The 26,639-nt window shown below is 64.6% G+C and overlaps 2 protein-coding genes across 6 annotated transcripts; both read right to left on the bottom strand.

Moving 5' to 3' along the window:
- Nucleotides 1-25: 25 nt before the first annotated feature.
- LOC142841487 (uncharacterized) lies at nt 26-8,730 on the bottom strand. Of its 2 annotated transcripts, none has more exons than XM_075958399.1 (6): nt 8,646-8,730; nt 7,217-7,529; nt 6,792-6,921; nt 5,410-5,836; nt 1,017-5,328; nt 26-723 (listed from the first exon to the last, which is right to left on the bottom strand). In XM_075958399.1, the coding sequence occupies exons 2-6, from the start codon at nt 7,462-7,464 to the stop codon at nt 198-200; spliced, it is 5,643 nt and encodes a 1,880-aa protein (XP_075814514.1). In that variant the 5' UTR covers nt 7,465-7,529; nt 8,646-8,730; the 3' UTR covers nt 26-197. The 2 variants fall into 2 exon arrangements, with proteins under 2 accessions (XP_075814514.1, XP_075814513.1); XM_075958398.1 differs by having other exon boundaries at nt 7,217-7,465.
- A 3,405-nt stretch (nt 8,731-12,135) lies between these two features.
- LOC142841488 (interleukin-3 receptor subunit alpha-like) lies at nt 12,136-24,678 on the bottom strand. 4 transcript variants are annotated; one of them, XM_075958400.1, is made up of 14 exons: nt 23,416-24,678; nt 22,120-22,420; nt 18,465-18,560; nt 17,851-17,969; nt 16,966-17,086; nt 16,707-16,742; nt 16,165-16,297; nt 14,993-15,168; nt 14,029-14,147; nt 13,646-13,675; nt 13,452-13,563; nt 12,889-12,997; nt 12,422-12,494; nt 12,136-12,257 (listed from the first exon to the last, which is right to left on the bottom strand). In XM_075958400.1, the coding sequence occupies exons 3-14, from the start codon at nt 18,535-18,537 to the stop codon at nt 12,201-12,203; spliced, it is 1,158 nt and encodes a 385-aa protein (XP_075814515.1). In that variant the 5' UTR covers nt 18,538-18,560; nt 22,120-22,420; nt 23,416-24,678; the 3' UTR covers nt 12,136-12,200. The 4 variants fall into 4 exon arrangements, with proteins under 4 accessions (XP_075814515.1, XP_075814516.1, XP_075814518.1 ...); XM_075958401.1 differs by having other exon boundaries at nt 23,905-24,678; XM_075958403.1 differs by having other exon boundaries at nt 24,372-24,678.
- Between the last annotated feature and the right edge of the window lie 1,961 nt (nt 24,679-26,639).

Genomic DNA, 26,639 nt, shown 5'->3' with positions numbered 1-26,639 from the left:
CAAGGCCCCGCCCCTTCCTCCCCTGCCCCCTCACGAACAACGCAGCAGCCATCTTTGTTCCTGGCAAAAAAAAAAAACCAAAAAACACGGTTTTATTGCGCGACCTCCCGGCCAGGGGTCCACAACAGGAAACGACCCGGAAGTAAACAGGAAGTGGGCGGAGTCTTAGTCTCGACGGGGGAGGGGAAGGGGCAGGCTCAGGCCACGCGCACGTACACGGCCCTGCTGGCGACGCCGCCGCCCGCACCTGGCGCCCAGCAGCGGTAAATCCCAGCATCCCCGGGTGCGAGCGGCCAGACCGTGAGCCACCCGTGTGGGTCCACGCGGGCGCGGGGTGATGACATCACGGGCGCGAACGACGACGTCACCCGCGCGCCATCCGGCAGCTGCCACGTCACCGGCGACGCCGTCCTGGCCGCGCCCCGGCAGGCCACGCGGACGCTGCTGCCCACGCGGGCGGAGATCACGGGGACCGTGGCGGCGGCCGCGGCGGAGTCCAAGCGCCACGGGGGGTCGGGGGTCACGGCGGGGCGCACGGCCACGCGGTATGACCCGGAGGCGACCACGCCGGAAGGGGCGGGGCCGGCGGCGCCCGCGAGGACGTGGACGGTGAAGGCGGCGGAGGCGTCGCCCGCCAGGCAGGCGTAGTCGCCGGCGTCGCGGTCGCTCACGGGGGCCACGAGGAGGGAGCCGTCGGGCGCCACGGACACGCGGGGGTCGGGGCTGGGGGGGACAGGAAGTGGGGGTCAGCGAACCAGGAAGTGAACCAGGAAGTGGAAAGAAGAGAAACAGGAAGTGATATAGAGAACCAGGAAGTGGAAAAGTAAGGAAACAGGAAGTAATGTGGAGAATCAGGATGTGAACCAGGAAGTGGAAAGCAGAGAAACAGGAAGTAACCTCGGGAACCAGGAAGTGAAATGCAGAGAAACAGGAAGTGATATAGAGAACCAGGAAGTGAACCAGGAAGTGAAAAGCAAACACACAGGAAGTGACCTCGGGAACCAGGAAGTGCTCACCTCGCGGCCACCCGGCCCAGCAGCGTCCGCGACGACGGGAGCCGCCACAGCACGCGGGGCGCGGGAAACCCCACGGCCTCGCAGCGCAGGCGCAGGCGGCTCCCCCGGGGCACGAGGACCAGCGGCTTCTTCTCGGGTGACGTCGCCGATGATGTCATCGAGGCCGCCATGGCGGGGTCACGTGACATCACGCGGGAGAGGCTGCGGGACGCGGGCGGCGCCGGGGGCCCCAGGTGCGCGTGGATCCGCACCGGACGGAAGGGCGGGGCCACGGGGATCCCCGGGGCCGGCGGCAGGGGCGGGGTTGACCTCGGCGTGACCCCCGCCGCGCGGGGGAGGCTGAAGCGGAAGGAGGGCGGGGCCTGGGGGGGCGGCGGCGGGAACTCGGCCACTTCCTGCCGTACAGGAAGTGGGCGCTGGTGCGATGACGTCACCGGGACGGCGGGGAGAGGGGGCGGGGTCACGGTCGCCATGGTGACGGCGACTTCCTGTCTCAGCGGCAGCGGGGGTGATGTCATCGCCGCCGTCTCCTCCTCAGACTGCGAATTCCCTGCCTCCAGCGCGGGGGGCGGGGCCAGAGCAGGAAGTGCGGGGGGAGGGGGCGGGGCCTCGGCGGAGCCGGAAGCAGAGAGGGCGTCGGGGAGGGGGCGGGCGGGGCGGGCGATGACATCACCGGGACCAGCGACGACGTCATCCATCGAGTTCACGACGACGTCGCCGATGACATCATTGTGGGCGGAGCCGGTGACATCGTGGGTGGAGCCGGTGACATCGCCCGTGGTGTCCTCGGGGAAGGCGGTGAGGGTGCCGGGTGCGAGGTCAGCCACGGGGTCGAAGGTCGCGAACGCGCGGATGACGTCATCAGACCCAAAATCGGGCATCGTGTGGACGGCCGTAGCTTCTGTGACGTCATCCGTGCGCGCGGTGATGTCATCAGCGAACGCAGTGACGTCATCGGTCGTGACCTGCGCCGTGAGGTCATCGTCCGTGCCCACGACATCGTCGTAGGCCAAGGAATGTGTGACGTCATCCGTGTGGGTGGTGACATCATCGGTCGAGATCCCGGTGAACACGGTGACGTCATCCTCCGTCCCCCCGATGAGGTCATAGGTCGCAGTTTCGGTCACGTCAGTGGTGACGCTGCCTGGCGTCGGGCTCGTGACAGGAAGTGACGTCACCGACCAGGCTTGACGGACGGGCGAGGAGGCGGAGAGCCCGCCCTCTGGGGTCACGACCTCCAGTTCCCCGGAAGAACCCACAGGGGTCAGGGTCGGGCGCCTCCTTCCCGACTTCCTCCTCGGCGACCGCGTCACTTCCGGGGGCGGGGCCTCGGGGACAGGAAGTTCCAGCCGGGCCGGACCGGGCGTGGGGGGCGGGGCTTGGCGTCCGCGGTTTCGCACTCGCTTCCGCCCGCGTCTGTGGCCACGCGGAACCACGGTGACGTCACCACCAGTGGGCGTGGCCTGGGAAGTCCCCGACCCGGACATAGGGGCGTCGGAGGGGTCAGAGGTCGTTGGCCGCGGGAATCCCCACGGCCGCTTCCGCCTCCCTTTCCGGATCCGCAGGGGCGGGAAGGCGCCAACCGGCCGGAACCGGAATCCCCCGCCGCCCCGCTGCCGCTGCTCCGAGGACCCGGATGCGCTGGACGCCGGCCACAACCGGAAGTCGCCGCCCTCGGAGGAACCCGAGTTCGAGCCCGGCTGGAACCGCAACGCCGGAGCCGGGGGCGGGGCCTGGATGACGTCATAGAGCACAGGGAATTTAAGGGGCGGGGCCTCCACGGACTCCGCCTCCTCCTCCGTCTCCGCCTCCTCCTCCTCGGCGCTCGGGGCGGAGACGTTGGCGGCTGAGACGTTGGGCGCGGAGACGCCGGTGGCGTTGATGACGTCATAGGTCACGTTGCCGGCGTCGGCGCAGTTTATGACGTCATAGGAGACGTTGTGGACGCAGCCAAAGCCGGCGACCTCGGCGTCGTCGGCGACATCAGAGGGTTTGACGCCGATGACATCATCGCGGGCGTCGGTGACATCGTCGGTGACGTCATTATCGCCGATGACATCAGTTGCGTCGGTGACGAGGTCGAAAGCATCCGTTTCCGCGGCGACCATGGGGGCAGGGGAAGGGAGGTCGCTGGGAGTGGGCGTGGCTTCCACGGGAGTGGGCGTGGCCTCCTCCGCGACGTCATTTCCGTCCCGGCCGCTGGCAGGGGCGTTGGTCACGTGCACGCGGCGACCCCGCCTCCCTTCCGGTATCGGCACGACCAGCGTCCGCGGTCGCCCTGGCGACGGGGATAGGGGCGGTCCCGGTGACGTCACTTCCTGCGGCGGCGGTGGCGGCGTTTGTTGTTTCCCGCGCCTGGGCGCCGAGTTCCGATTCTGCTTCCGCTTGGTTCCGGCCAACTTCCTGCTTCCGGCGCCCGCGGCCCTCACTTCCGCCCCCGAAGCCTCCTCCTCCGCGGCTCCGTCGCCGCCCGTGACGTCATCCGCGCGCGCCGCGACCCCCGCGTCGAACACGATCTCCACCGCGAAGGCGTCGCTGCCCGCCTGATTGACAGCGACGCACCGGAAGTGCCCGGAGTCCCCGCCCCTCCGCGGCGTCAGCGCCAGACTTCCGTTCCCGTCCACCGCGGCGATGGCGGCGCCGCCCGATGACGCGTTCTCCCCGCGACGCAGCAGACGCCCGCCCGGGAGCTCCCAGGCCACGGCGGCCGCCGCGGCGTTGGCGCCGGCAACAGCGCAGGGCAGGAGCAGCGCGGCGCCCGGCGTCGCCCTCAGCGTCACCGCGTCATCGGCCCGCGACGGCCCCGACCGCGGCGTCACCACCAGGCGCCGCGCCGCCCGCGTCTGCGCCGCCCCGACGCTCGCGACGCACAGGTAGCGCCCCGCGTCATCAACTCGCGCCGCGGCCAGGACCAGGGAGCCGTCGCGGAGCACGGTGACGTCACTGCGGGGCGACCGCGGTCCCCTTCGCGGCTGCCAGGCGCCTGGCGCGGCTTCGCTGGCTACAGCGTCATAGGCCCGCGACCCGCGATGCTGCTGTGTCGAGACGTCATCATCCGGCGCCGCGATGAACAGCATAGAGCGGTCGCGGACCACTTTGACGTCACTGCGGGGCGACCGCGGTCCTTGCAACCGGTGCCAGGCGCCTGGCGCGGCTTCGCTGACTACAGCGTAATAGGCCCGCGACCCGCGATGCCGCTGGCTCGTGACGTCATCATTCGGCGCCGTGGACAGGACCAGGGAGCCGTCGCTCTGCACTCCGGCGTCACTGCGGGGCGACCGCGGTCCCGGCCGCAAATGCCAGGCACCTGGCGCGGCTTCGCTGGCCTTAGTGTCATCGATGCGCGACCCGCGACGCCGCTGGACCGGGACGTCATCATCCAGCGCCGCTGCCGTCACCGTCCCGGTTACCACGGCGCCGCCCGGAAGCCGCCACGCGACCGAGGCCGTCGCAGACGCGGTGACGTTACACGGGATCCGCACCCGCTCCCCCTCACGGGCGATGATGCCGCCGCCTTCATCCGGGTCCGCGGCGATGGCGACCCAGGGGGCGGCGGCGACGTCATCGTCGCCGTCGGTGATGTCATTCGCATCGCCGTCGCCCGGCAACGCCCGCGAGAGCCGCGCCTCGTACGTCATCAGCACGCGCCGGGCCGTGGTGCGCCTGCGGTCGAGGCGCAGGCGGATCCGGTGGGGCGCGCGGAGCCACGCCCACTCGGGGGGCGTGGTCAGGTTGACGCGGAGCCCCGTGTAGTAGAGCGCGTCCGCGTCATCCGGGTCCTGCGCGTAGCGCGCGGTGACGTCATCACCCCCGGCCGCCGCCAGCGCCGCGCTGACCTCGCCGTAGTACGCCAGCAGCCGCCACGCGCGCTCGTATCCGCCGTCCTGCGTCACCGCGCACGCCACGTCGAGCGTCACCGCCGCCTCGAACCCGAGCCCCGCCCCTTCCGCTTCCGGTTTGCTCGCGGCCACCGTGACCTGCGGGGGCCCCGCCGCCCTGGGGTCGCACGCCAGCGTCACGCGAGTCCCGTGCGCGTCCGCCAGGTCCACGCCGATGACGTCATCGCCCGGGCCGCCCAGCGCGATGTCATCGCCGCCACCCCCGATGACGTCATCATCATCGACTTCCGCTAACGGCTCGCGGCGTGTTTCGTTCTTCCTCAGCGGGGAGAGCAGCACGGGGGCGGCGCAGGTGACGTCATCGGCCCCCAGGTCGCGCAGGTCGCGGCCCCGGAAGTGGGCGGGGCTGGCGCACACGGGGCAGGAAGTCCCGCCGAGGGCGGCGTCCTTGTCCTTCCTGCAGCGCAGCGCGGCTGGAAAAAGTAGGCGGAGCCGACGTCAGTGATCGTGACCTAGCTAAGCCCCGCCCATCCACGCAGTCCCCGCCCCCTGACCTCTGACCCCCGCCGTCCAGGCTCCGACCCAGCCGGCCCTCGCGCAGTCGCAGGCCCAGGGGTTCCCGTGCAGCGCGAGCGTCTCCAGCAGCGGCGCCGCGGGCAGCAGCGCGGGCGGCAGTGACGTCAGCGCGTTGTCCGCGAGCGACAGGTGGCGCAGCGTGGACACTCGCAGCGGGCTCCGCCCCCGGCCCCGGCCCCGGCTGTGCCCCGCGAGGAGGTCGAAGGTCGCCAGCCCGCCCGGCGGCAGCGAGGCCAGCGCGTTGCCCTCCAGCGTCAGCAGCCGCAGTGACGTCAGCCCCAGCAGTGCGTCCGCGCCCAGCGACGTCAGGCGGTTGTGGTCCAGGTGCAGCCGCGTCAGCGCCCGCGCCCCCCGCAGGGACCCGGATGTCAGCGTGCGCAGGCGGTTGTAGCTCAGCTTCAGGACCTGCGGGGGAGATGACGTCATCGGGCAGAAATTGTGTGAGGTCATCACAGCGTCTTCAGGGCGTGGGCAGGTGATGTCATCACCGGGGGACGGGGTGGAGGGGCGGCGAAGTCATGGGCGACATCGTCCGCGTCACATCCATGATGGTGGGGCTCTGCGATGACGTCATCATCAAAAGGGACCCGAAAGCACAGTGGCGGAGGCGGTGACGTCATCGATGACCTCACCAAACATGGCTTCGTCCCCGGTGTTCTCAACCTGAGCCACTCTGCCCTGCGGTGACGTCATGGCCGCCCCCGCCCTTTCCCACAGATGACATCACGTCACTGAGAACATGACGATATCGTCCACGAGAATTGACTGACAGGCGTTTTTGCCCCGCACTCCCCCATGGAACTGTATGACATCGTGGGAATAAATGCCTGGTGACGTCATCCACCCGTTCCTCCCATTGACATCGTTGACCGCCAGGGAGGATGATGTCATCGCGAGGGGGAGGGATCTCTGACTTCACGGGCAGTCGCGGCCCCTGTAAGGCGCACGGCACCACCAACAGGCGATGATGTCACTGATGGTGCTGATGACAGCTAACCTATCTCATGCTAACGGGACCTTTTTCACACTCGTGTGACCTATTTCACACCCCGCGTGACCTATCTCACACAGTAGTGTGACCTTTTTCGCACACACGCGTGACCTTTTTCACACCCCGCGTGACCTATCTCACAACACGTGTGACCTTTATCACAACACGCGTGACCTATTTTATGCCAGGCGTGACCTATTTCACACCGCGGGTGGGACTTATTTCACACCACGCGGGACCTATCTCGCACAGTCGTGTGACCTTTTTCGCACACACCCGAGACCTATTTCACACCACGCGTGACCTATTTCGCGCTGTGGGGCATGATGGCGCCGATGACCTCACGGGCGGGGCGGTGACGTCACCCACCTGCAGGGCGCCGAGGTCGCGCAGGGCGCCATCTTGGATCTCCTCGATCTCGTTCCCGTGCAGCAGGAGGAGGCGGAGCCGCGAGAGCCCGGCCAGGGCGGAGGCAGGAAGTGACGTCATCCCGTTGTACCTGGGGGGCGGGACAGGAAGTGCGTGGGGTGATGGACAGCTCAGGGGGCAGAGGGGCGGGACAGGAAGTGCCCCGGGTGACTGACAGCTCCGGGGGCGGGACAGGAAGTGTGCAGGGTGATGGACAGCCTAGGAGGCGGGACAGGAAGTGCCCCGGGTGATGGACAGCTAGGGAGGCGGGACAGGAAGTGCCCCAAATGATGGATAGCTTAGGAGGCAGAGGGGCGGGACAGGAAGTGCCCCGGGTGACGGACAGCTCAGGGCAGGAAGTGGGCCCGGGAGCCCCGCCCACTCACCCCAGGTTGACCCTCTCGACCCCGCGCCAGACCCCGGCAGGAAATGACGTCAGCGACCGGAAGGTGCAGTGGACCTCGCCGGGGGCGTAGCAGGCGCAGCGGGCGGGGCAGGGCGGGACTTCCTGTCCCGGGACTTCCTGTTCAGCCACTTCCTGTTCGGCGACTTCCTGTTCCGCCACTTCCGCCTCCGGGAGCAGCAGCAGCAGCAACAGGAGGAGCCGGGCGGGGAGGCTGCGCCCGCAAGGCATCCTGGGAGAAAGGGGCGGGGCCGGGACGCCCGTCAATCAACTTCCTGGGGTGACGTCACCGGGGCCTGGTGATTGACAGCTAACGATGACGTCATTGCGTTCCCAGTGATCGACAGCCTCCCGGCCACGCCCCGCGGTGACGTCACCGCCTCTCTCGCCCCGCCCACTTTTCTTTTTTTTTCTTTTTTTCTTCTCCTCAGCGCAGTTTTTTCCGTCTTTTTTTTTTTCCTTTAAATTTTGGGGAGATTTTCCCAATTTTGGGTCGTTTTTTCCCGATCTTCCCGTCGGCCCCCGCGGCGCCGCTCCCGCCCCCTTCGCCCCCGCGCAGGTTTTTTTAATTTAAATTCCAGGGCCGCGTTTTCCGCTGACGCCGCGGGTTTTTATTTTTTTTATGCTGAGCGAAGGCGGAAAAATTTATTCCGGGATTTTTTGATTTTTTTTTTGTTTTTGTTTTTCTCTTTCGAAAATATCCGGATTTGTTTTTTTTTCTTCCCGACATTATTCGGATTTTTTTTTTAATGAAATTATCCAGGTTTTTCCCGGAATTATCCGGATTTTTTCCAAAAAAAAAAAAATCCTTTTTCAAAAATTTCCCGGTTTTTTTTTTAACGTTTCTCATGCCTGTTGTTGCCTAAAAAAATCATTTTTAATTTTTTTTTTTCTCCCCCCCGAACTTTTAAAGTTTTTTTTTTCTCTCTCTCGTCTCCTCCTCAGCCGCCGCCGCCGCCGCTGCGGCGCCGTGACGTCAGCGGCCGGGAATTCCGCGGGAAAGGGAAAAAAAAAACCAGAAAAATCCGGAAAAAAAACGGAAAAATCCGAAATAAATTGACTGAAAATTCGCGAATTTTTATTTTTTTTTAAGAATTTGGGTTTTTTTTGTTTTTTTTTTTCCCCTCCCGATTTTCCCGCCACCGCCGCGCCCCTGCGCTCAGCCCCGGGCGGCCCCGCGCGCGCGGAAACCCCCGATCCGGGGCCGAGCGGGGAGGGGAGGGGGATTCCCGGCCGCGGAGGCTCACGGGAAGCCGAGACCCGGGCCCGACCCGCACTCGCGGTCATCCCCCTGCCGCAGACCGCCGCCGCGGAAATCGGGGGGAAGAAGAGGAGAAACTGAGGCGCGGCGCGGTGCACGCCGGGAACCCCGCGACCCCGCGACCCCGCGACCCCGCGACCCCCACGCTCACCTGCGCGCGCGCTCGCCCCGCATCCGGGGATTCCCCTCTCGCAGCCCCTGCGCCCCCGGCCCGGGAAGCCCCGCTGCTTTGTACCCGCGGGCCGCCCCGCCCCTCCCCGCGTGACCGTGGGGTCCGCGGCCACGTGACCCCGCCCCGCCCGCGCGCCCGGAGCCGCGGGGAGGACTCAGCTCTCAGCACCAGGGAGGACTGAGCACTGAGCACCCAGAGGGACTGAGCTCCCAGCACCCAACCGGGTGGAGGGCGACTTAAGTACCAGCACCCCGGGAAAGACTCAGCTCCCAGCACCTGGAGGGACTGAGCTCCCAGCACCCAGACGGGAGGGGGGAATTCAGCTCCCAGCAGCCGGGTGGACTGAGCTCCTAGCACCAGGGGGACTCAGCTCCCAGCACAAAACGGGGAGACTGAGCTCCCAGCACCCAGTGAAGACTCAGCTACCCAGCACCAGGGAGGACTGAGCTACCAGCACCCAGGGAGAACTGAGCTTCCAATACCCAGATTGACTCAACTCGCAGCCCCTGGGTGGACTCAGCTCCCAGCACCCAGGGAGAACTCAGCTTCCTGCATCCGGGTTGACTCAGCTCCCAGCAACCAAGAGGGAGACTGAGCTGCAAGCACCCATGGGGACTCAGATTCGAGCACCCAGAGGAACCTCCCAGCACCCAGGGGGATTCAGCTCCCAGCACCCAAGTGGACTGAGATATTAGAACCCGGGGAACTGAGCTCCCAGCACCCAACCGGGTGGAGGGGGACTTAAGTACCAGCACCCCGGAAAGACTGAGCTCCCAGCACCTGGGGGGGGGAATCAGCTACCCAGCGCCAGGGAGGACTGAGCACCAAGCACCCAATCGGGAGGGGGGAATTCAGCTCCCAGCAGCCGGGTGGACTGAGCTCCTAGCACCAGGGGGACTCAGCTCCCAGCACCCAGCGGCGATTCAGCTCCAAGCACTTGGAGGGACTCAGCTCCCAGCACCCGGGTGGACTGAGCTCCCAGCATCTGGGTAGACTCAGCTCCAAGCACCCACTGAAGACTCAGCTCCCAGCACCCAGGGAGAACTGAGCTTCCAATACCCAGAGTGACTCAACTCGCAGCACCTGGGTGGACTCAGCTCCCAGCACCCAAGAGGGAGACTGAGCTGCAAGCACTCATGGGGACACAGATTCGAGCACCCAGAGGAAAATCCCAGCACCTGTGGGGACTCAGCTCCCAGCACCCAGAAGGACTGAGTTATTAGAACCCAAGGAACTGAGCTCCCAGCACCCAATGGGGGGACTCAGCTCTCAGCACCAGGGGGACTCAGCTCCACACACCCAGGGGTACTGAGCTCCCAGCATCCAAAGGGACTGAGTTATTAGAACCTTGGCAACTCAGCTCCCAGCACAGGGAAGACTCAGCTCCTAGCACCCAAGGGGACTGAGTTATTAGATACCGGGGGGACTCAGCTCCCAGCACCTTGGAGGGCTGAGCTCTTAGAACTGGGGGGACTGAGCTCCCAGCACCCAGGGGGACTGAGCTCCCAGCACCCAGGGGGACTGAGCTCCCAACAGCCATGGGGACTGAGCTCCCAGCACCCAGGGGGACTGAGCTCCCAGCACCCAAAGGGACTGAGTTATTAGAACCTGGGGGACTCAGCTCCCAGCACCCAGGGGGACTCAGCTCCACACACCCAAGGGTACTGAGCTCCCAGCACCCAAATGGACTGAGTTATTATACCCTTGGCAACTCAGCTCCCAGCACCCAGGGGGACTGAGCACCCAGAGGGACTGAGCTCCCAACACCCAACCGGGTGGAGGGGGACTTAAGTACCAGCACCCCGGAAAAGACTCAGCTCCTAGCATCCGGGTGGACTGAGCTCCTAGCACCAGGGGGACTCAGCTCCCAGCACCCAGTGAAGACTCAGCTACCCGCACCTGGGGGGGACTCAACTCCCAGCACCCAGGTGGACTGAGCTCCTAGCACCCAAAGGGACTGAGTTATTAGAACCTTGGCAACTCAACTCCCAGCACCCAGGGGGACTCAGCTCCCATCACCCAGGGGGTCTCAGCTCCCAAGTCGCATGAAAAAAAAAACGAAATAAAAAACATCGAATTAAATTAAAATATAAGTTATTAATTTAATTGAAATATAAATAAATCAAATAATTTAAAAACGTTTAAGAATTAATCATTTCAAAATGACGTCGCCTCTCCGCCGATTCTCTGCCTCGTTTCATTCGTTCACTTCGTTTCTTCACCAGGAATCAAAATCCTGCCCTGACCACGGCGGCTAAAAAAAAAAACGGCCCGGCGTGACGTCACGTGTGTAAAATCTTCATGGGTTCCGGGCCCCACGCCACGCGTGAGCTTTTCCACACTCACGTGACCTTTCTCACACAGCACGCGTGGGACCTATTTCACACAGTAGCGTGACCTTTTTCACACCCTAGTGTGACCTTTTTCACACACCATGCGTGACCTATCTCACTCTAGTGTGACCTTTTCCACACTCGCGTGACCTTTTTCATACAATAGCGTGACCTATCTCACACAGGCGTGGGACCTTTCTCACACCACGCATGACCTTTCTCACACACACAGTAGCGTGACCTATCTCACCCTAGTGGGACCTTTCTCACACACACGCGTGACCTATGTCACACCACGCGTGGGACCTATCTCACACACTACCGTGACCTTTTTCACACCACGCGTGGGACTTATTTCACACCACGCGGGACCTATTTCACACCACAAGTGACCTTTTTCACACACGCGTGACATATCTCACACTAGCGTGATCTTTTTCACACCACGCGGGACCCTTTTCACAGTCGTGTGACCTTTTTCATACAATAGCGTGACCTATTTCACACACAGGCGTGGGACCTTTCTCACACCACGCGGGAACTATTTCACACACCACGCGCGTGACCTATCTCACCCTAGTGTGACCTTTTTCACACACACACGTGGGACTTATTTCACACACGCGTGACCTATTTCACACACGCGCGTGACCTTTTTCACACACACGCGTGACCTTTCTCACACACACGCGTGGGACTTATTTCACACCACGCGGGACCTATCTCACACCCTACTGTGACCTTTCTCACACACACACGTGGGACTTATTTCACACCATGCATGACCTATCTCACAACCGGAGCCGAGTCAGGACTCGAACCCGCGTCCCTGCGGGGGTGGAAAAGGCGGGGACCCACGTGTCAGGGGCGGGGCTGCGGTCGAGCGTCGTCACGGCGCCCTGGGGGGCGGGACTTCCGGGCGGCGGGGATCGGGTGATGGACAGCTCACACGGGAAGTCCCGGCCGTGCAGGGTGATTGGCGGGCGTCCCCGGAAGTCCCGCCTCTCCCGGGGTGATTGACAGGGCGGTGTCGCTGTCGCGAAGGAAGTGCCCACCCCCTCGGCGATGATTGACACACGGCACCGCGAGTCCCCGCCCTCCCCGGCCCGTGATTGACAGACGCGACTCAGACTCCATTTTATTTCCCAGAATCCCCCGGGCTTTATTGCGTCTGTGACGGACAGCCGGGGAGGGCGGGGCCTCAGGCCTCCGTCACGCGCGTCACTTCCGGGTCCTCGGGCGCCGCCGCCCACGCGACCTGGGGGGGGCAGGAAGGGGCGGGGCCTGGGGGTCACGGGGAGAGGCCACGCCCCCTCCTCACCCCAGGCCCCGCCCCTCACCCCAGGCCCCGCCCACCCCCGCAGGCCCCGCCCCCTCCTCACCGCAGGCCCCGCCCCCTCACCCCAGGCCCCGCCCCCTCACCGTCTCCGTCTCCGCCCCCCGCCCCAGGTCCTTCGCCCGCGGGATCGCAGGAAACAGCTTCGCCCTCAGGGGCCTGCGGACAGGAAGTGACGTCAGGGGGCGGGGCCTGCGACGGCGGCAACGGGGAAAAGCCCCGCCCCCTATGACATCACCTCCATTCCCGGCCCCGCGTTCTATGATATCGCTGCTCTCTGAGGCCCCGCCCCCACATGACATCACCACCGTCCCGGGCCGGGCCCCCTATGACATCACCAAAGTCCTGGGCCCCGCCCCCTATGCCATCACCTCCACCCCAGGCCCCGCCCCCTATGACATCACCTCCATTCCAAGCCCCGCCCCCTATTACATCACCGCCCTCACAGGCCCCGCCCCCTATGACATCACTCCCCAGGCCCCGCCCCCTATGACATCACTCCCCAGCCCCCGCCCCCTATGACATCACTCCCCAGGCCCCGCCCCCACGTCACCTCCGGCACAGCAGCAGCGTCCCCAGCGCCGTCAGCCCCGCCCCCAGCACGGCCAGGGCGGCGGCCATGACGGTCACGCGGCTCCCGGTCCCGGCGTCAGGGTCGCAGTCTGCGGGGTCGGGGGTCAGAGGTCACGCGGGGACAGGAAGTGACCCCGGAGCTCGACCCCCGATGGGGATGATGCACAGGGGCGAGGGGGCGGGGCCTGGCGGTGATGTCGCCGGGGGCGGAGCCTCAGTGCGATGATGTCATAGGGTCGGGATTCCCCCACTGAACAGGAAGTGGTGACCCCTGACCCCTCGCCCTATAGGCTGATGTCAGGGGGCGGGGCCTCAGCGATGACATCACTGGGGGCGGGACCAACGTGGGATGATGTCACCGGACAGGAAGTGGACCCCAAACCCCTCCCCGGTCGCTATGGGGACGGCGACGACGATGTCGCGGGGTCGCGGTGGGGTCAGGGGGTCGCGGCGCGGTCACGGGGTCGCGGCGGGGTCACGGGGTCGCGGCGCGGTCACGGGGTCACAGCGAGGTCACGGGGTCACGGCGGGGTCGCCGCTCACCCAGCGGCACCGCGGGGCTCCAGTCGCTGAACTCTGTGTTCGAGGTCGGCCTCGCCCGGACCCGGAAGTGGGCGGAGCCGGGGTTCACGACCCGGATGTGATTCTCGGACGTCTGCGGGGGGGGGGGGGCGGTGACGTCATCGCGCCCGGATGGGAGGGACGGGGGGGGGGGAGGCCCCGCCCACCGCGCTCACCTCCTGGATCTCGGGCTCCGAGCGCGAAGACTGTGGTGGGGGAGGGGACTCAGCGCAGCACCCAGGGAGGACTCAGCGCAGCACCCAGTGAGGACTCAGCGCAGCACCCGGAGTTCCAAGCACAGCAAGCACCCAGTGGAGGACTCAGCACAGCACCCAGGGAGGACTCAGCGCAGCACCCAGGGAGAACTCAGCATAGCACCCAGTCGGGAGGACTCAGCGCAGCACCCAGGAGAGAGAACTCAGCACAGCACCCAGGCAGGAGGACTCAGCGCAGCACCCAGGATGTCCGAGCACACAACCCGGGAGAACTCAGCACAGCACCCAGAGCGGAGGACTCAGCGCAGCACCCAGGCGGGAGGACTCAGCGCAGCACCCGTCACCTTCTGGATCAGCAGCTCGTACACGAACGTGCGGTGGAAGTGGCTCCGCATCTCCCAGTGCAGCTGCGCAGCCTCGGTGCCATTGCAGGCGGCGGTGAGCGCGGGCGGCGTCAGGACCTCTGTGCACACAGCAGGCACTCACCATTGCACACACGTACACACCAGGGGCTCACCGTTGCATACAGCTGGCGCTCACCAATGCACACAGCAGGCGCTCACCCCCGCACACAGCCGGCGCTCACATCCGCACACGTGCGCACAAAGCTGGGGCTCACCCCCGCACACAGCCGGCACTCACCGTTGCACACAGCCGGCGCTCACCATTGCACACAGCCGGCGCTCACCATTGCACACAGCAGGCGCTCACCAACGCACACAGCCAGCGCTCACCAACGCACACAGCCGGCGCTCACCATTGCACACAGCAGGCGCTCACCGTTGCACACAGCCGGCGCTCACCGTTGCACACAGCCGGCGCTCACCAATGCACACAGCAGGCGCTCACCGTTGCACACAGCAGGCGCTCACCATTGCACACAGCCGGCGCTCACCCCCGCACACGCGCGCACACAGCCGGCGCTCACCATTGCACACAGGCGGCGCTCACCAACGCACACAGCAGGCGCTCACCGTTGCACACAGCAGGCGCTCACCATTGCACACAGGCGGCGCTCACCAACGCACACAGCCGACGCTCACCAACGCACACAGCCGGCGCTCACCATTGCGCACGCGCACACAGCCGGCGCTCACCCCCGCACGCGCACGCACACAGCCGGCGCTCACCCCGCACGTGCATGCACACAGCCGGCGCTCACCATTGCACACAGCCGGCGCTCACCATTGCACACAGCCGGCGCTCACCATTGCACACAGCCCGCACACGCATGCACACAGCCGGCGCTCAGAATTGCACACAGCCGGCGCTCACCCCCGCACGCGCACGCACACAGCCGGCGCTCACCCGCGCGCTGCAGGAGCACGGAGACGTCGCTGCAGGAGGCCCCGCCCCCTCCGGTCACCGTCACGGTCACGTAGGGCGGCAGCGCCGCGACCCCGTCCACCCGGCAGCCCAGCCGCGACCCCCGGGAGTCGGCGAGGTCGTAGTGCGCGCACTCGCGGTCCCGGTCCCGGCCGAGCCTGGGGGAGGGGGCGGGGACAGGAAGTGACGTCACGGCCGGCAAGGTAGGCCCCGCCCACCCTGGAAAAATCCCCGCCCACTGTAGTAAGCCCCGCCCACTGTAGTAAGCCCCGCCCACTCTGGAATTTCCCATCCCTGTTAGCCCCGCCCACCCCGGAATTTCCCATTCGTGTTAGCCCCGCCCACTCCGGAATTTCCCGTTCCCGTTAGCCCCGCCCACTCCGAAATTTCACATTAGTGTTAGCCCCGCCCACTCTGGTTAGCCCCGCCCACTCCGGAATTTCCCATTCGTGTTAGCCCCGCCCACTCCGGAATTTCCCATTCCTGTTAGCCCCGCCCACCCCGGAATTTTTCATTCGTGTTAGCCCCGCCCACCCCGGAATTTCCCATTCCTGTTAGCCCCGCCCACCCCGGAATTTCCCGTTCCTGTTAGCCCCGCCCACCTCGGAATTTCCCATTCCTGTTAGCCCCGCCCACGCTGGAATTTCCCATTCGTGTTAGCCCCGCCCACCCCGGAATTTCCCATTCCTGTTAGCCCCGCCCACTCCGGAATTTCCCATTCCTGTTAGCCCCGCCCACTCCGGAATTTCACATTTGTGTTAGCCCCGCCCACACCGGAATTTCCCATTCCTGTTAGCCCCGCCCACACCGGAATTTCCCATTCCTGCTAGCTCCGCCCATTCTGAAATTTCCAATTCGTTATAGCCCTGCCTACTCTGGAATTTCCCCCGTTTCCCGGTTAGCCCCGCCCACCCCGGAAGTTCCCCACCTCCCTGCTAGCCCTGCCCTCCATGGCTAGCCACGCCCACTCTGGTTAGCCACGCCCACCCCGGAACTTCCCTGCCAGCCCCGCCCACTACAGAAGCCCCCTTGTCCTGGTTAGCCCCGCCCACTCGGCAGCCCCGCCCCTTCTGGCCCCGCCCACCCGGAAGTCCCCGCCCACTCCAGCCCCGCCCACCACTGCAGTCCCCGCCCCCCCGGCCCCGCCCACTCACGAGGCGTCCCGCCAGAACATCCAGTACTGCGCGTCCTCGGGCGCCGCGGGGCCCCGCCCCCAGCGACACGTCATCACGTCCACGTCGTGCACCCAGCAGCTCAGGTTCGTGGCGGCCGAGGCGCGGTCGGGGTCTGCGGGGGTCAGGGGTCACGGGGGCGGGGTCACGGGGTCAGGGGGCGGGGTCATCGGGGAGAGGAAGAACGAGCACAGCACCCGGGAGGACTCAGCACAGCACCCGGGAGGACTCAGCACAGCCCCTGGGAGGACTCAGCACAGCACCCAGGGGTGAGGGGCCGTGTCATTAAGGGGTCGTGGGGTCAGAGGACAGGGTCAGCAGGGGTCAGAGGTCACCGGGAGGGGACACAGAGTCAGAGGGCGGGGTCACGGGGTCAGGTGGCGGGGTCACCAGGGGAGAGAAGGACCGAGCACAGCACCCGGGAGGACTCAGCACAGCACCCAGGGGTGCAGGGCCGTGTCATTGAGGGGCCCACGGGGTCAGAGGGCGGGGTCTCTGACGTCACGGGGTCACGGCGAGGTCACCTGACTCCGGGAACCGCATGCAGGCACAGTCGGGGTCTGCGGGGGTCAGAAATCGGGGTCACAGGGTCAGGGGACAGGGTCACAAGGTCAGGGGCGGGGTCACGGGGGGGAGAGGAGGACTGAGCACAGCACCCGGGAGGACTCAGCACAGCACAGGGCCGTGTCATTCAGGCAGGGGTCGCGGGGTCACAGGACAGGGTCACAAGGTCAGGGGCGGGGTCTCGGAGTCTCTGACGTCACGGGGTCACGGCGGGGTCACCTGGCTCGGGGAACCGGATGCAGCTGGGCAGGCTGAGGTCGCGAACCCGGAAGACGCACAAGTCGGTCACGTGACACAGGGACAGCGAGGGGAACCTGCAGTGGGTGCTGTGGGGGTCGGCCTGCGGGAGGGGGCGGGGCCGGGGTCACTTCCGGTCTCGGGCGCGGGGGACGCTGGGAAACGCAGTCCCAGCAGCCCACTTCCTGTCGCCTCCGCAGAGCCCCATGGGAAATGTAGTCCTACACTGCCAGGCCACGGAGACCGCCCACTTCCGGTCGCTGTCCCAGAGCACTCTGGGAAATGTAGTCCCACAAGGCGAAGTCACATAGAAACCCACTTCCTGCCACCGACGCAAAGGATGCTGGGAAACGTAGTCCCACACAGCCAGGGACCACGACTCCACTTCCGGTCACCAACGCAGAGCACTCTGGGAAATGTAGTCCGATACAGGCAAAGCACAAAGACCACTTCCGGTCAGTGTCCCAGAGCACTGTGGGTAACGTAGTCCCACACAGCCAGGCCACAAAACCCACTTCCTGCCACTGACGCACTGGATGCTGGGAAATGTAGTCCCACACAGCAGGGACATAGAAACCCACTTCTGGCCACAGAAACCCACTTCCGGCCACTGACGCAAAGGATGCTGGGAAACGTAGTCCCACAAAACAGGGACAAAGAAAGCCACTTCCGGTCACCAACGCAGAGCACTCTGGGAAATGTAGTCCCACACAGGCAAGGCCCAAAGACCACTTCCGGTCGCTGTCCCAGAGCACTCTGGGAAACGTAGTCCCACACAGCAGGGACACAGAAAGCCACTTCCGGTCAGCACCGCAGAGCACTCTGGGAACCGTAGTCCCGCCCTGAGTCGGGGCCCCGCCCACTCACCCTCACCCTCGTCTTCATCCCCTTCTGGCAGACGACGTCCCGGGAACCGGAAGTGACGTAGCCGTCCCACGACAGGCGCAGCAGGGCCGGCTCCAGGCTCAGGTTCTGGAAGAGCGGGGCTGGGGGCGGGGCCGGGTGACGTCATCGGGGACCCATGGGGGGACTTAGCTCCCAACACCCGGGGGGAATCAGGTCTCAGCACCCGGGGGGACTCAGCTCCTAGTACTCAGGGGAACTCAGCTCCCAGCACCCAGTAGAACTCAGCTCCCAGCACCCGGGGGAACTCAGCTCCCATCACCCAGGGAGAACTCAGCTCCCAGCACCCAGAAGAACTCAGCTGTCAGCTCCCAGGGGGACTCAGCTCTCAGCACCGGGGAGGGGGGGGACTCAGGTCCCAGCACCGGGGGGACTCAGCTCCCAGCACCCGGGTGGACTCAGCTCCCAGCACCCGGGTGGACTCAGCTCCCAGCACCCGGGAGAACTCAACTCCCAGCACCCGGATGACGTCACCAGGAAAACCCCCAGCACGACGGTGACGTCACCGGAGGCCCCGCCCCCTCCCGGGACGGACCCTGATTGACAGCCAGAAAAGGGGGCGGGGCGACGCCACGTACCCGGCTGTGACGTCAGCGCGCAGGCCCAGGGAGCCAGGGCCGCCAGCAGCAGCAGAAACCGCAGGGCGGCCATGACCGGATCGGACCGGATCGGACCTGCGGGGGGGGGGGGTCAAAGATGACGTCACCGCGGCGACGCGGGGGGCGGGGCAACGGCGGACCCGGAAGTCGCTCACTCGCCCCCTCCCCCGCCCCGCCCACCCGAAATTCCCACGGGAACCGGCGGCGGGAGGGGCGGGGCCGCCGCGAACGCGATGACGTCACCACGGCGACGGCGGACCCGGAAGTCGCTCATCTCGCCCCTCCCGCGCACCCGGAATTCCCACAATTCCCCGCGGGAACTGGCGGGGGAGGGGGCGGGGCGAGGATGACGTCACCGCGGCGACGGACGGCGGACCCGGAAGTCGCTCGCCTTTTCCCCCCCGCCCATCCCGCAAAGCCGGAATTCCCACAATTCCCCGCGGCAACGGCGTCGGAGGGCGGCGCGAAGATGACGTCACCGCGGCGACGGACGGCGGACCCGGAAGTCGCTCGCCCCGCCCCCCCCGCCCCTCCCGCAAAGCCGGAATTCCCACAATTCCCCGCGGGAACCGGCGGCGGAGGGCGGCGCGAAGATGACGTCACCGCGGCGACGGACGGCGGACCCGGAAGTCGCTCGCCTCGGCCCCCCCCCCTCCGCCCGCGAAACAGGAATTCCCACAATTCCCCGCGGCAACGGCGGCTCCGGCGGCGGCGCGGGAGGGGCGGGGCCTGCGGCGAGCGTGATGACGTCGCCCGATGACGTCACCGCCGCCCCCCCCCCGTTGCCGTTGCCGCCGCCGTCGCCGCGCTCCGCACCTGACCGTGGAGGCTTCGGGCTGGGGGTCGCGCAGGGGTCAGGGCGGGGTCACGCCGGGGTCACGCGGGGGTCGCGAACTCTCGCGAGATCTCCGCGCTCTCTGCTCCGCTCCGCTCTGCGCGGCTCCCGGACGGCGACTGCGGGACCCCCGGGCGGCTCCGCTCCCAGCGTGCACCGCGCGCTTCCCCCGTTTCCGCCGCGGAAGTTGCTCAACCCCGGGGGTCGGCGTGACGTCAGCGGGGGCGCCGGGACGGGGGCGGGGCTTCCCGGCAGCCAGAGGGACTCAGCCCAGCACCCAGGAGGACTCGGCCCAGCATCTGTGTATACAGCACAGCCCCTGGGTACTCGGTCCAGCACCAGGGAGGACTCACCGCAGCACCCAGAAGGACTGAGTTCAGCACCCAGGAGAACTCAACCCAGCACCTTGAGACACAGCACCTGGATACTCAGTGCAGCACCAGGGAGGACTCAGCACAGCACACAGAATGACTGAGTACATTACTCAGCATCCAGGAGAACTCAGCCCAGCACCTTGAGACACAGCACAGCACTTGGGTACTCAGCCCAGCACCCAAAACAAAGGAGAACTCAGCCCAGCACCTTGAGAAAAAGCACAGCACCTGTGTACTCAGCGCAGCACCCAAAACAAAGGACTCAGCAAAGCACCCAGGAGAACTCAGCCCAGCACCTTGAAGCACAGCACAGACCCTGGGTACTCAGTCCAGCACCAGGGAGGACTCACCACAGCACTTGGTACCTGGAAGGCCTCAGCCCAGAACACAGAATGACTGAGTACAGCACCCAGGAAAACTCAGCCCAGCACTCAGCACCAGGGAGGACTCAGCGCAGCACCTTGAGACACAGCACAGGCCCTGGGTACTCAGCACAGCACCAGGGAGGACTCAGCACAGCACTCGGTGCCTGGAAGGCCTCAGCCCAGAACACAGAATGACTGAGTACATTACTCAGCATCCAGGAGAACTCAGCCCAGCACCTTGAGACACTGCACAGCCCCTGGGTACTCAGTCCAGCACCAGGGAAGACTCAGGACAGCACTCAGTACCTGGAAGGACTCAGCACAGCACTCAGCACCCGGGAGGACTCTGCCCACCATACAGAAGGACTCAGCCCAGCACCTCAGAGGTCTCAGTACTGCACCTGGGGACTGAGCATAGCACCCAGAGGGACTCAGCCAATCACCCAGGAGGACTCGGCCCAGGACCTTGAGGCACAGCACAGCCCCTGGGTACTCAGTCCAGCACCCAAAACAAAGGAGGACTCAGCAAAGCACCTAGGAGGACTCAGCCCAGCATCTGGGTATACAGCACAGCCCCTGGGTACTCAGTCCAGCACCAGGGAGGACTCAGCACAGCTCTCGGTAACTGGAAGGACTCAGCACAGCACTCAGCACCCGGGAGGACTCTGCCCAGCATACAGGACTCAGCCCAGCACCTCTGAGGTCTCAGTACTGCACCTAGGGACTGAGCATAGCACCCAGAGGGACTCAGCGAAGCACCCAAGAGAACTCGGCCCAGCACCTTGAGGCACAGCACAGCACCTGGGAACTCAGTCTAGCACCAGGGAGGACTCAGCCCAACACCCAGAATGACTGAGTAGAGCACTCAGCACCCAGGAGAACTCAGCCCAGCACCTTGAGACACACAGCACAGGCCCTGGGTACTCAGCACAGCACCAGGGAGGACTCTGTACAGCACTTGGTACCTGGAAGGCCTCAGCCCAGCATCCAGGACTGAGTACAGCACTCAGCACCCAGGAGAACTGAGCCCAGCACCTTGAGACACAGCACAGCCCCTGGGTACTCAGTCCAGCACCCAGAACAAAGGAGAACTCAGCCCAGCACCTTGAGAAAAAGCACAGCACCTGTGTACTCAGTGCAGCCCCTGGGTACTCAGTCCAGCACCCAAAACATAGGAGGACTCAGTAAAGCACCCAGGAGAACTCAGCCCATCACCTTGAGACACAGCACAGCACCTGGGTACTCAGTCCAGCACCAGGGAGGACTCAGCACAGCACTCGGTGCCTGGAAGGCCTCAGCCCAGCACACAGAATGACTGAGTACAGCACCCAGGAGAACTCAGCCCAGCACCTAGCACCTGGAAGGTCTCAGCATGGCACCCAGGAGGACTAAGTACAGCACCTATCACCTAGAAGGACTCAGCACAGCACACAGAAGGACTTGGCACAGTACTGAGCACCCAGGACGCCTCAGCACAGCACCAGGGAGGACTCAGCACAGCACCAAAAACAAAGGAGGACTCAGCAGAGCACATGGAGACTCAACCGAGTACCTGGGAGGGCCCAGCCAGAGATCCAGAAGGACTCAGCTCAGCACCTGGAAACTCAACATAGCACCCAGAAGGACTCAGCGCCGCACCCAGCACCTGGAAGGACTCAGTACGGCACCCAGGAGAATTAAGTGGACTCAGCACAGCACTCAGCACCCGGGAGGACTCAGCCCAGCACCTCGGAGGCCTCAGCACTGCACCTGGGGACTCAACATAGCACCCAGAAGGACTCAGCGCCGCACCCAGCACCTGGAAAGACTCAGCACGGCACGTGGGGACTAAGTACAGCACCTAGCACCTGGGAGGCCTCAGCCAAGCACCCAGGAGGACTAAGTACAGCACCTAGCACCTGGAAGGACTCAGCACAGCTCACAGAAGGACTGAGTACAGCACTCAGCACCCGGGATGACGTCACGGTTCCCCCTTTCTAGGAAGCCCCGCCCCCCGTGGTGATTGACAGGCGACGCTGATGTGGAGGATTCTGGGATTTTTATTAAAAAACAAAACGAACCCGAGCCTCGCGGTGACGTCACTTCCGGGTCCGGGGGGCGGGGCGGGCTGGGGTCAGCAGGGGTCACGGAGGGGACCGGCCCCGCCCCCCTGAACTCTGATCCCGGCGCTGTCGCTGGCGACCCGTGAACCTGAGGTCAGGGGTCACGGCGGCCATCTTGGGTCAGGGCCGCATCAGTGTTGAAGCCACGGGGCGACGTCATGGGGGAGGGGATGACGTCATCGCCGTGACCTCCCGGGGAGCCGGGGTCGAAGGTCAGGTTCAGGGGGGAGGGTGCGGGACTTCCGGGTCGGGCGGTCACCTGTCAATCAGAGGAGAGAAGGGCGAAGGGGTCAGCTGTCAGTCACCTGGGAGGACTCAGCACAGCACTTAACACCTGGAAGAACTCAGCCCAGCACTTGGGGACTCAGCCCAGCACTCATGAGGACTGAGTACAGCACCAGGGAGGACTCAGCACAGCACCTAACACCTGGAAGGACACAGCCCAGCACCTGGGGACTCAGCCCAGCACCCAGGAGGACGCAGCACAGCACTTAACACCTGGAAGAACTCAGCCCAGCACCTGGGGACTGAGTACAGCACCTCGGGAGGTCTCGGCCCAGCACCTGGGGACTCAGCACAGCACCAGGGAGCACTCATTCAGCACAGAACCCAGCACTCGGGAGAACTTAGCGCAGCACCTTGAGAGACAGCACAGCACCCACGGAATCAACCTAGCACTGGGGAGAACTCAGCACAGCACTCATCACCCGGGAGGACTGAACACACCACTCGGTACCCAGGAGGACTCAGCACAGCACAGAGAAGGACTGAGTACAGCACTCAGCACGCAGAAGGGCTCAGTCCAGCACCAGGGAGGACTCAGCACAGCACCTAACACCTGGAAGGACTCAGCCCAGCACCTGGGGACTCAGCACAGCACCCAGGAGGACTGAACACACCACTCAGTACCCAAGAGAATTCAGCACAGCACCCAGGAGGACTGAACACACCACTCAGTACCGAGTAGAATTCAGCACAGCACTCAGGAGGACTCAGCACAGCACCCAGGAGGACTGAACACACCACTCAGTACCCAGGAGAATTCAGCACAGCACTCGGGAGGACTCAGCACAGCACCCAGGAGGGCTCAGCACGGCACCCAGCACCCGGATGACCCAGCCCCCAGCACCCCACTTCATATCTGACTCCCGATCACTGACTCAGCCCCGCACACTTCCTCCCTGTTGTTCCTCAAAATGCCAGGGCCGGGTGGGGAGACCAAGCTCAGCACCCGTGGTGCTCGGGGTTTAGTACCTGGGGTGCTCGGTGCTCAGTCCTCTGCTGGGTGCTTGGTGCTCGTGGCTGACTCCCCGCAGTGTTAGGTACTAAGTTCCCGCGGTGCTTGGTGCTTAATCCTTGAGGTACTCGGTCTCCTCAGTGCTAAGTCCGCTGGGTGCTTGGTGCTACGTGCTGAGTCCCTTGCGGTGCTTGGTGCTTGATCCCCATTGTGCTGAGTCCCTGCGGTGCTTGGTGCTTGATCCCCATTGTGCTGAGTCCCTGCGGTGCTTGGTGCTCGGTTTCCTCGGTGCTCGGTCCCCGCGGTGCTTGGTGCTCAGTCCGCTGAGTGCTTGGTGCTCGTGGCTGACTCCCCGCCGTGCTAGGTACTGAGTTCCCACGGTGCTTGGTGCTTAATACACGAGGTACTCGGTCTCCTCAGTGCTTAGTCCGCCGGGTTCTTTGAGGTCTGTGCTGAGTCCCCATGGTACTTGGTGCTCGGTCCCCGCGGTGCTCGGTGTTTAGTACCTGGGGTGCTTGGTGCTCAGTCCGCTGCTGGGTGCTTGTTGCTGAATCCCCGCCGTGCTTGGTGCTGAATACGTGAGGTGCTAGGTCTCTGCTGGGTGCTTTGAGCTCTGTGCTGAGTCCCCGCGGTGCTTGGTGCTTGGTCCCCGCTCTGCTCAGACTGCGGGGTGCTTGGTGCTCGGTGCTGAGTCCCTCCGGAGCTTGGTGCTCGATCCCCGCTGTGCTGAGTCAACGCGGTGCTCGGTGCTGAGTCCACGCGGTGCTAAGTACTAAGATCCCACGGTGCTTGGTGCTTAATACACGAGGTACTCGGTCCCTGCAGTGCTTAGTACACTGGGTGCTTTGAGGTCTGTGCTGATTCCCCATGGTACTAGGTACTTGGTGCTCGGTCACCGCTGTGCTCAGTCCCCACGGTGCTTGGTGCTCGGTCCCCTCGGTGCTCGGTCCCCACGGTGCTCGGTGTTTAGTACCTGGGGTGCTCGGTGCTCAGTCCGCTGGGTGCTTGATGCTCGTTGCTGACTCCCCGCGGTGCTAGGTACTTAGTTCCCAAGGTGCTAGGTGCTTAATACACGAGGTACTCGGTCCCTGCAGTGCTTAGTCCGGTGGGTGCTTTGAGGTCTGTGCTGAGTCCCCATGGTACTCGGTGCTCGGTCACCGCTGTGCTCGGTCCCCACGGTGCTTGGTGCTCGTTGCTAAGTCCCTGCGGTGCTTGGTGCTCGGTCCCCACGGTGCTTGGTGCTGAGTCCCCGCGGTACTCAGTGCTGAGTCCACTCGGTGCTCGGTCCCCGCGGTGCTCGGTGCTGAGTCCGCGCAGTGCTCGGTGCTTGGTCCGCGCGGTGCTCAGTACTTGGTCCCCGCGGTGATCGGTACTTAGTCCCCTCTGTGCTAAGTACACGCGGTGCTCGGTGCTGAGTCCCTGCGGTGCTCGGTACTTGGTCCGCACGGTGCTCAGTACTTAGTCCCCTCTGTGCTGAGTACACGCGGTGCTCGGTGCTGAGTACACGCGGTACTCGGTACTTGGTCCCCGCGGTGCTCGGTCCCCGAGGTGCTCGGTGCTGCAACTCCGGGTCCGGAAAAGCACAGGTGAGCGCACCGGGTTCCCATGGGAACTACATCTCCCAGAAGCCTCTGCGATGCCCCCCCAACTTTCCGTTCGTACCGGAAACGGCTTTGCACCGTTTCCGCAACCGCACTGCGGCCGAAACGCGGTGATACAGGGAGAACTACGTTTCCCAGAATGCTCTGCGGCAAGCCCCCTCCCAACTTCCGGTACACACGGGAAACAGGCTTGACTGCCTCGTTGACGCGGGCGCACCGGAACGCGATTCTACCGGAGAACTACATCTCCCAGAAGGCCCTGCGGTTCCCTCAAAACTTTCGGTTCGTACCTGAAACGACTTTGCACCGTTTCCCGCAACCGCACTGCGGCCGGAACGCGGTGATCCCGGGAGAACTACGTTTCCCAGAAGGCTCTGCGGTTTCACCCGAACTTCCGGTACAAACGGGAAACGAACCGAAAACGGCCTTGGCTGTCCGTTTATCGCGCCCGCACGCTGGCCGGAACGCGGTAATTCCGGAAACTACGTGTCCCAGAAGTCTCTGCGGTGAGAAACCTAACTTCCGGTAGAAACCGGAAAAGGCCACGGATGCCCTGTAGCCACGGCACGGCCGTGCTCGGTTGGCGGCTATTCCGCGACAACTACATCACCCAGAATGCTCTGCGGAGAGCCCCTAACTTCCGGTACACACGAGAAACGGCTGTGACGGTGCGGTTGCGCGGCCGCACCGTGACCGGAAAGCGGTGATCAGGGGAACTACGACTCCCAGAAGGCTCTGCGGTGAGCCCCTAACTTCCGGTACACACGAGAAACGGCTGTGACGGTCCGGTAGCCGCGACCGGTACGCGGTATTCGGGAAACTACATCACCCAGAAGCCTCTGCGGTTTTCCCCTAACGTCCGGGACAAACGGGAAACGGCCTGGGCTGACCCGTTTCCACGGCACCGCCGTGTCCGATAGGCGGTATCCGGAGAACTCCATCTCCCAGAATGTTCTGCGGTGAGCTACCTAACTTCCGGTACACACGGTAAACGGCTTTGACTGTCCGGTTTCCGCGGTCGCACCGTGGCCTGAACGCGATGATCCGGGGAACTACTTCTCCCAGAATGCTCTGCGGTGAGGCACCTGACTTCCGGTACAAACCGGAAACGGCCTGGGTTGCCTCGTTTCCGCGGCCCGCCGTGCTCGGTACTCGCTGATTCCGGAGAACTCCATCTCCCAGAATGCTCTGCGGTGAGCCACCTAACTTCCGGTACACACGGGAAACGACTTAGACTGTCCGGTTTCCGCGGCCGCACCGTGGCCGGACCGGGGTGATCAGGCAAACAACATCTCCCAGTAGCCTCTGCAGTTTTTCCCTAACTTCCGGTACAAACAGGAAACGGCCTGGGCTGCCCAGTTAACACGGCCCCGCCGTGCCAGGTCCGCGGTGATTCCGTGCGAGAACTACGTCTCCCAGAAGTCTCGGCGGTTTTCCCCTAACTTCCGGTACAAACCGGAAAAGGCCTGGGTTACCCCGATTCCGCGGCCCTGCAGTGCCCGTTCCGCGGTGATTCCGTGAGAAACTACATCTCCCAGAATTCTCTGCAGTTTACCCCAAACTTCCGGTACAAACCAGAAAAGGCCTGGGCTACCCCATTGCCGCGGACGCAACGTCGCCGGAAGGAGGTTATTCCGGGG

The sequence above is a fragment of the Microtus pennsylvanicus genome, chromosome X (genome assembly GCF_037038515.1).
Source record: "Microtus pennsylvanicus isolate mMicPen1 chromosome X, mMicPen1.hap1, whole genome shotgun sequence".
Lineage (NCBI taxonomy): Eukaryota > Metazoa > Chordata > Mammalia > Rodentia > Cricetidae > Microtus > Microtus pennsylvanicus.
Note: the sequence above shows the minus strand (reverse complement) of the source record. Positions and strands in the feature narration are given on the sequence as shown.

Bases quoted from the DNA above. Each gene is read 5' to 3' on its own strand.
- LOC142841487 (XM_075958398.1), bottom strand. From the start codon at position 8,668: ATGCGGGGCGAGCGCGCGCGCAG. The intron at 6,922-7,216 runs GTGAGTGGGCGG...CCCGCCCCCCAG, and splicing joins GTCGAGAGGGTCAACCTGGG to GTACAACGGGATGACGTCAC. The intron at 5,329-5,409 runs GTCAGGGGGCGG...TACTTTTTCCAG, and splicing joins CTGGACGGCGGGGGTCAGAG to CCGCGCTGCGCTGCAGGAAG.
- LOC142841488 (XM_075958400.1), bottom strand. From the start codon at position 18,537: ATGGCCGCCCTGCGGTTTCTGCTGCTGCTGGCGGCCCTGGCTCCCTGG. The intron at 16,743-16,965 runs GTGACCCCGCCG...TGACCCCCGCAG, and splicing joins CATCCGGTTCCCCGAGCCAG to ACCCCGACTGTGCCTGCATG. The intron at 14,148-14,992 runs GTGAGCGCCGGC...CTGTGTGCACAG, and splicing joins CGTGCTCCTGCAGCGCGCGG to AGGTCCTGACGCCGCCCGCG.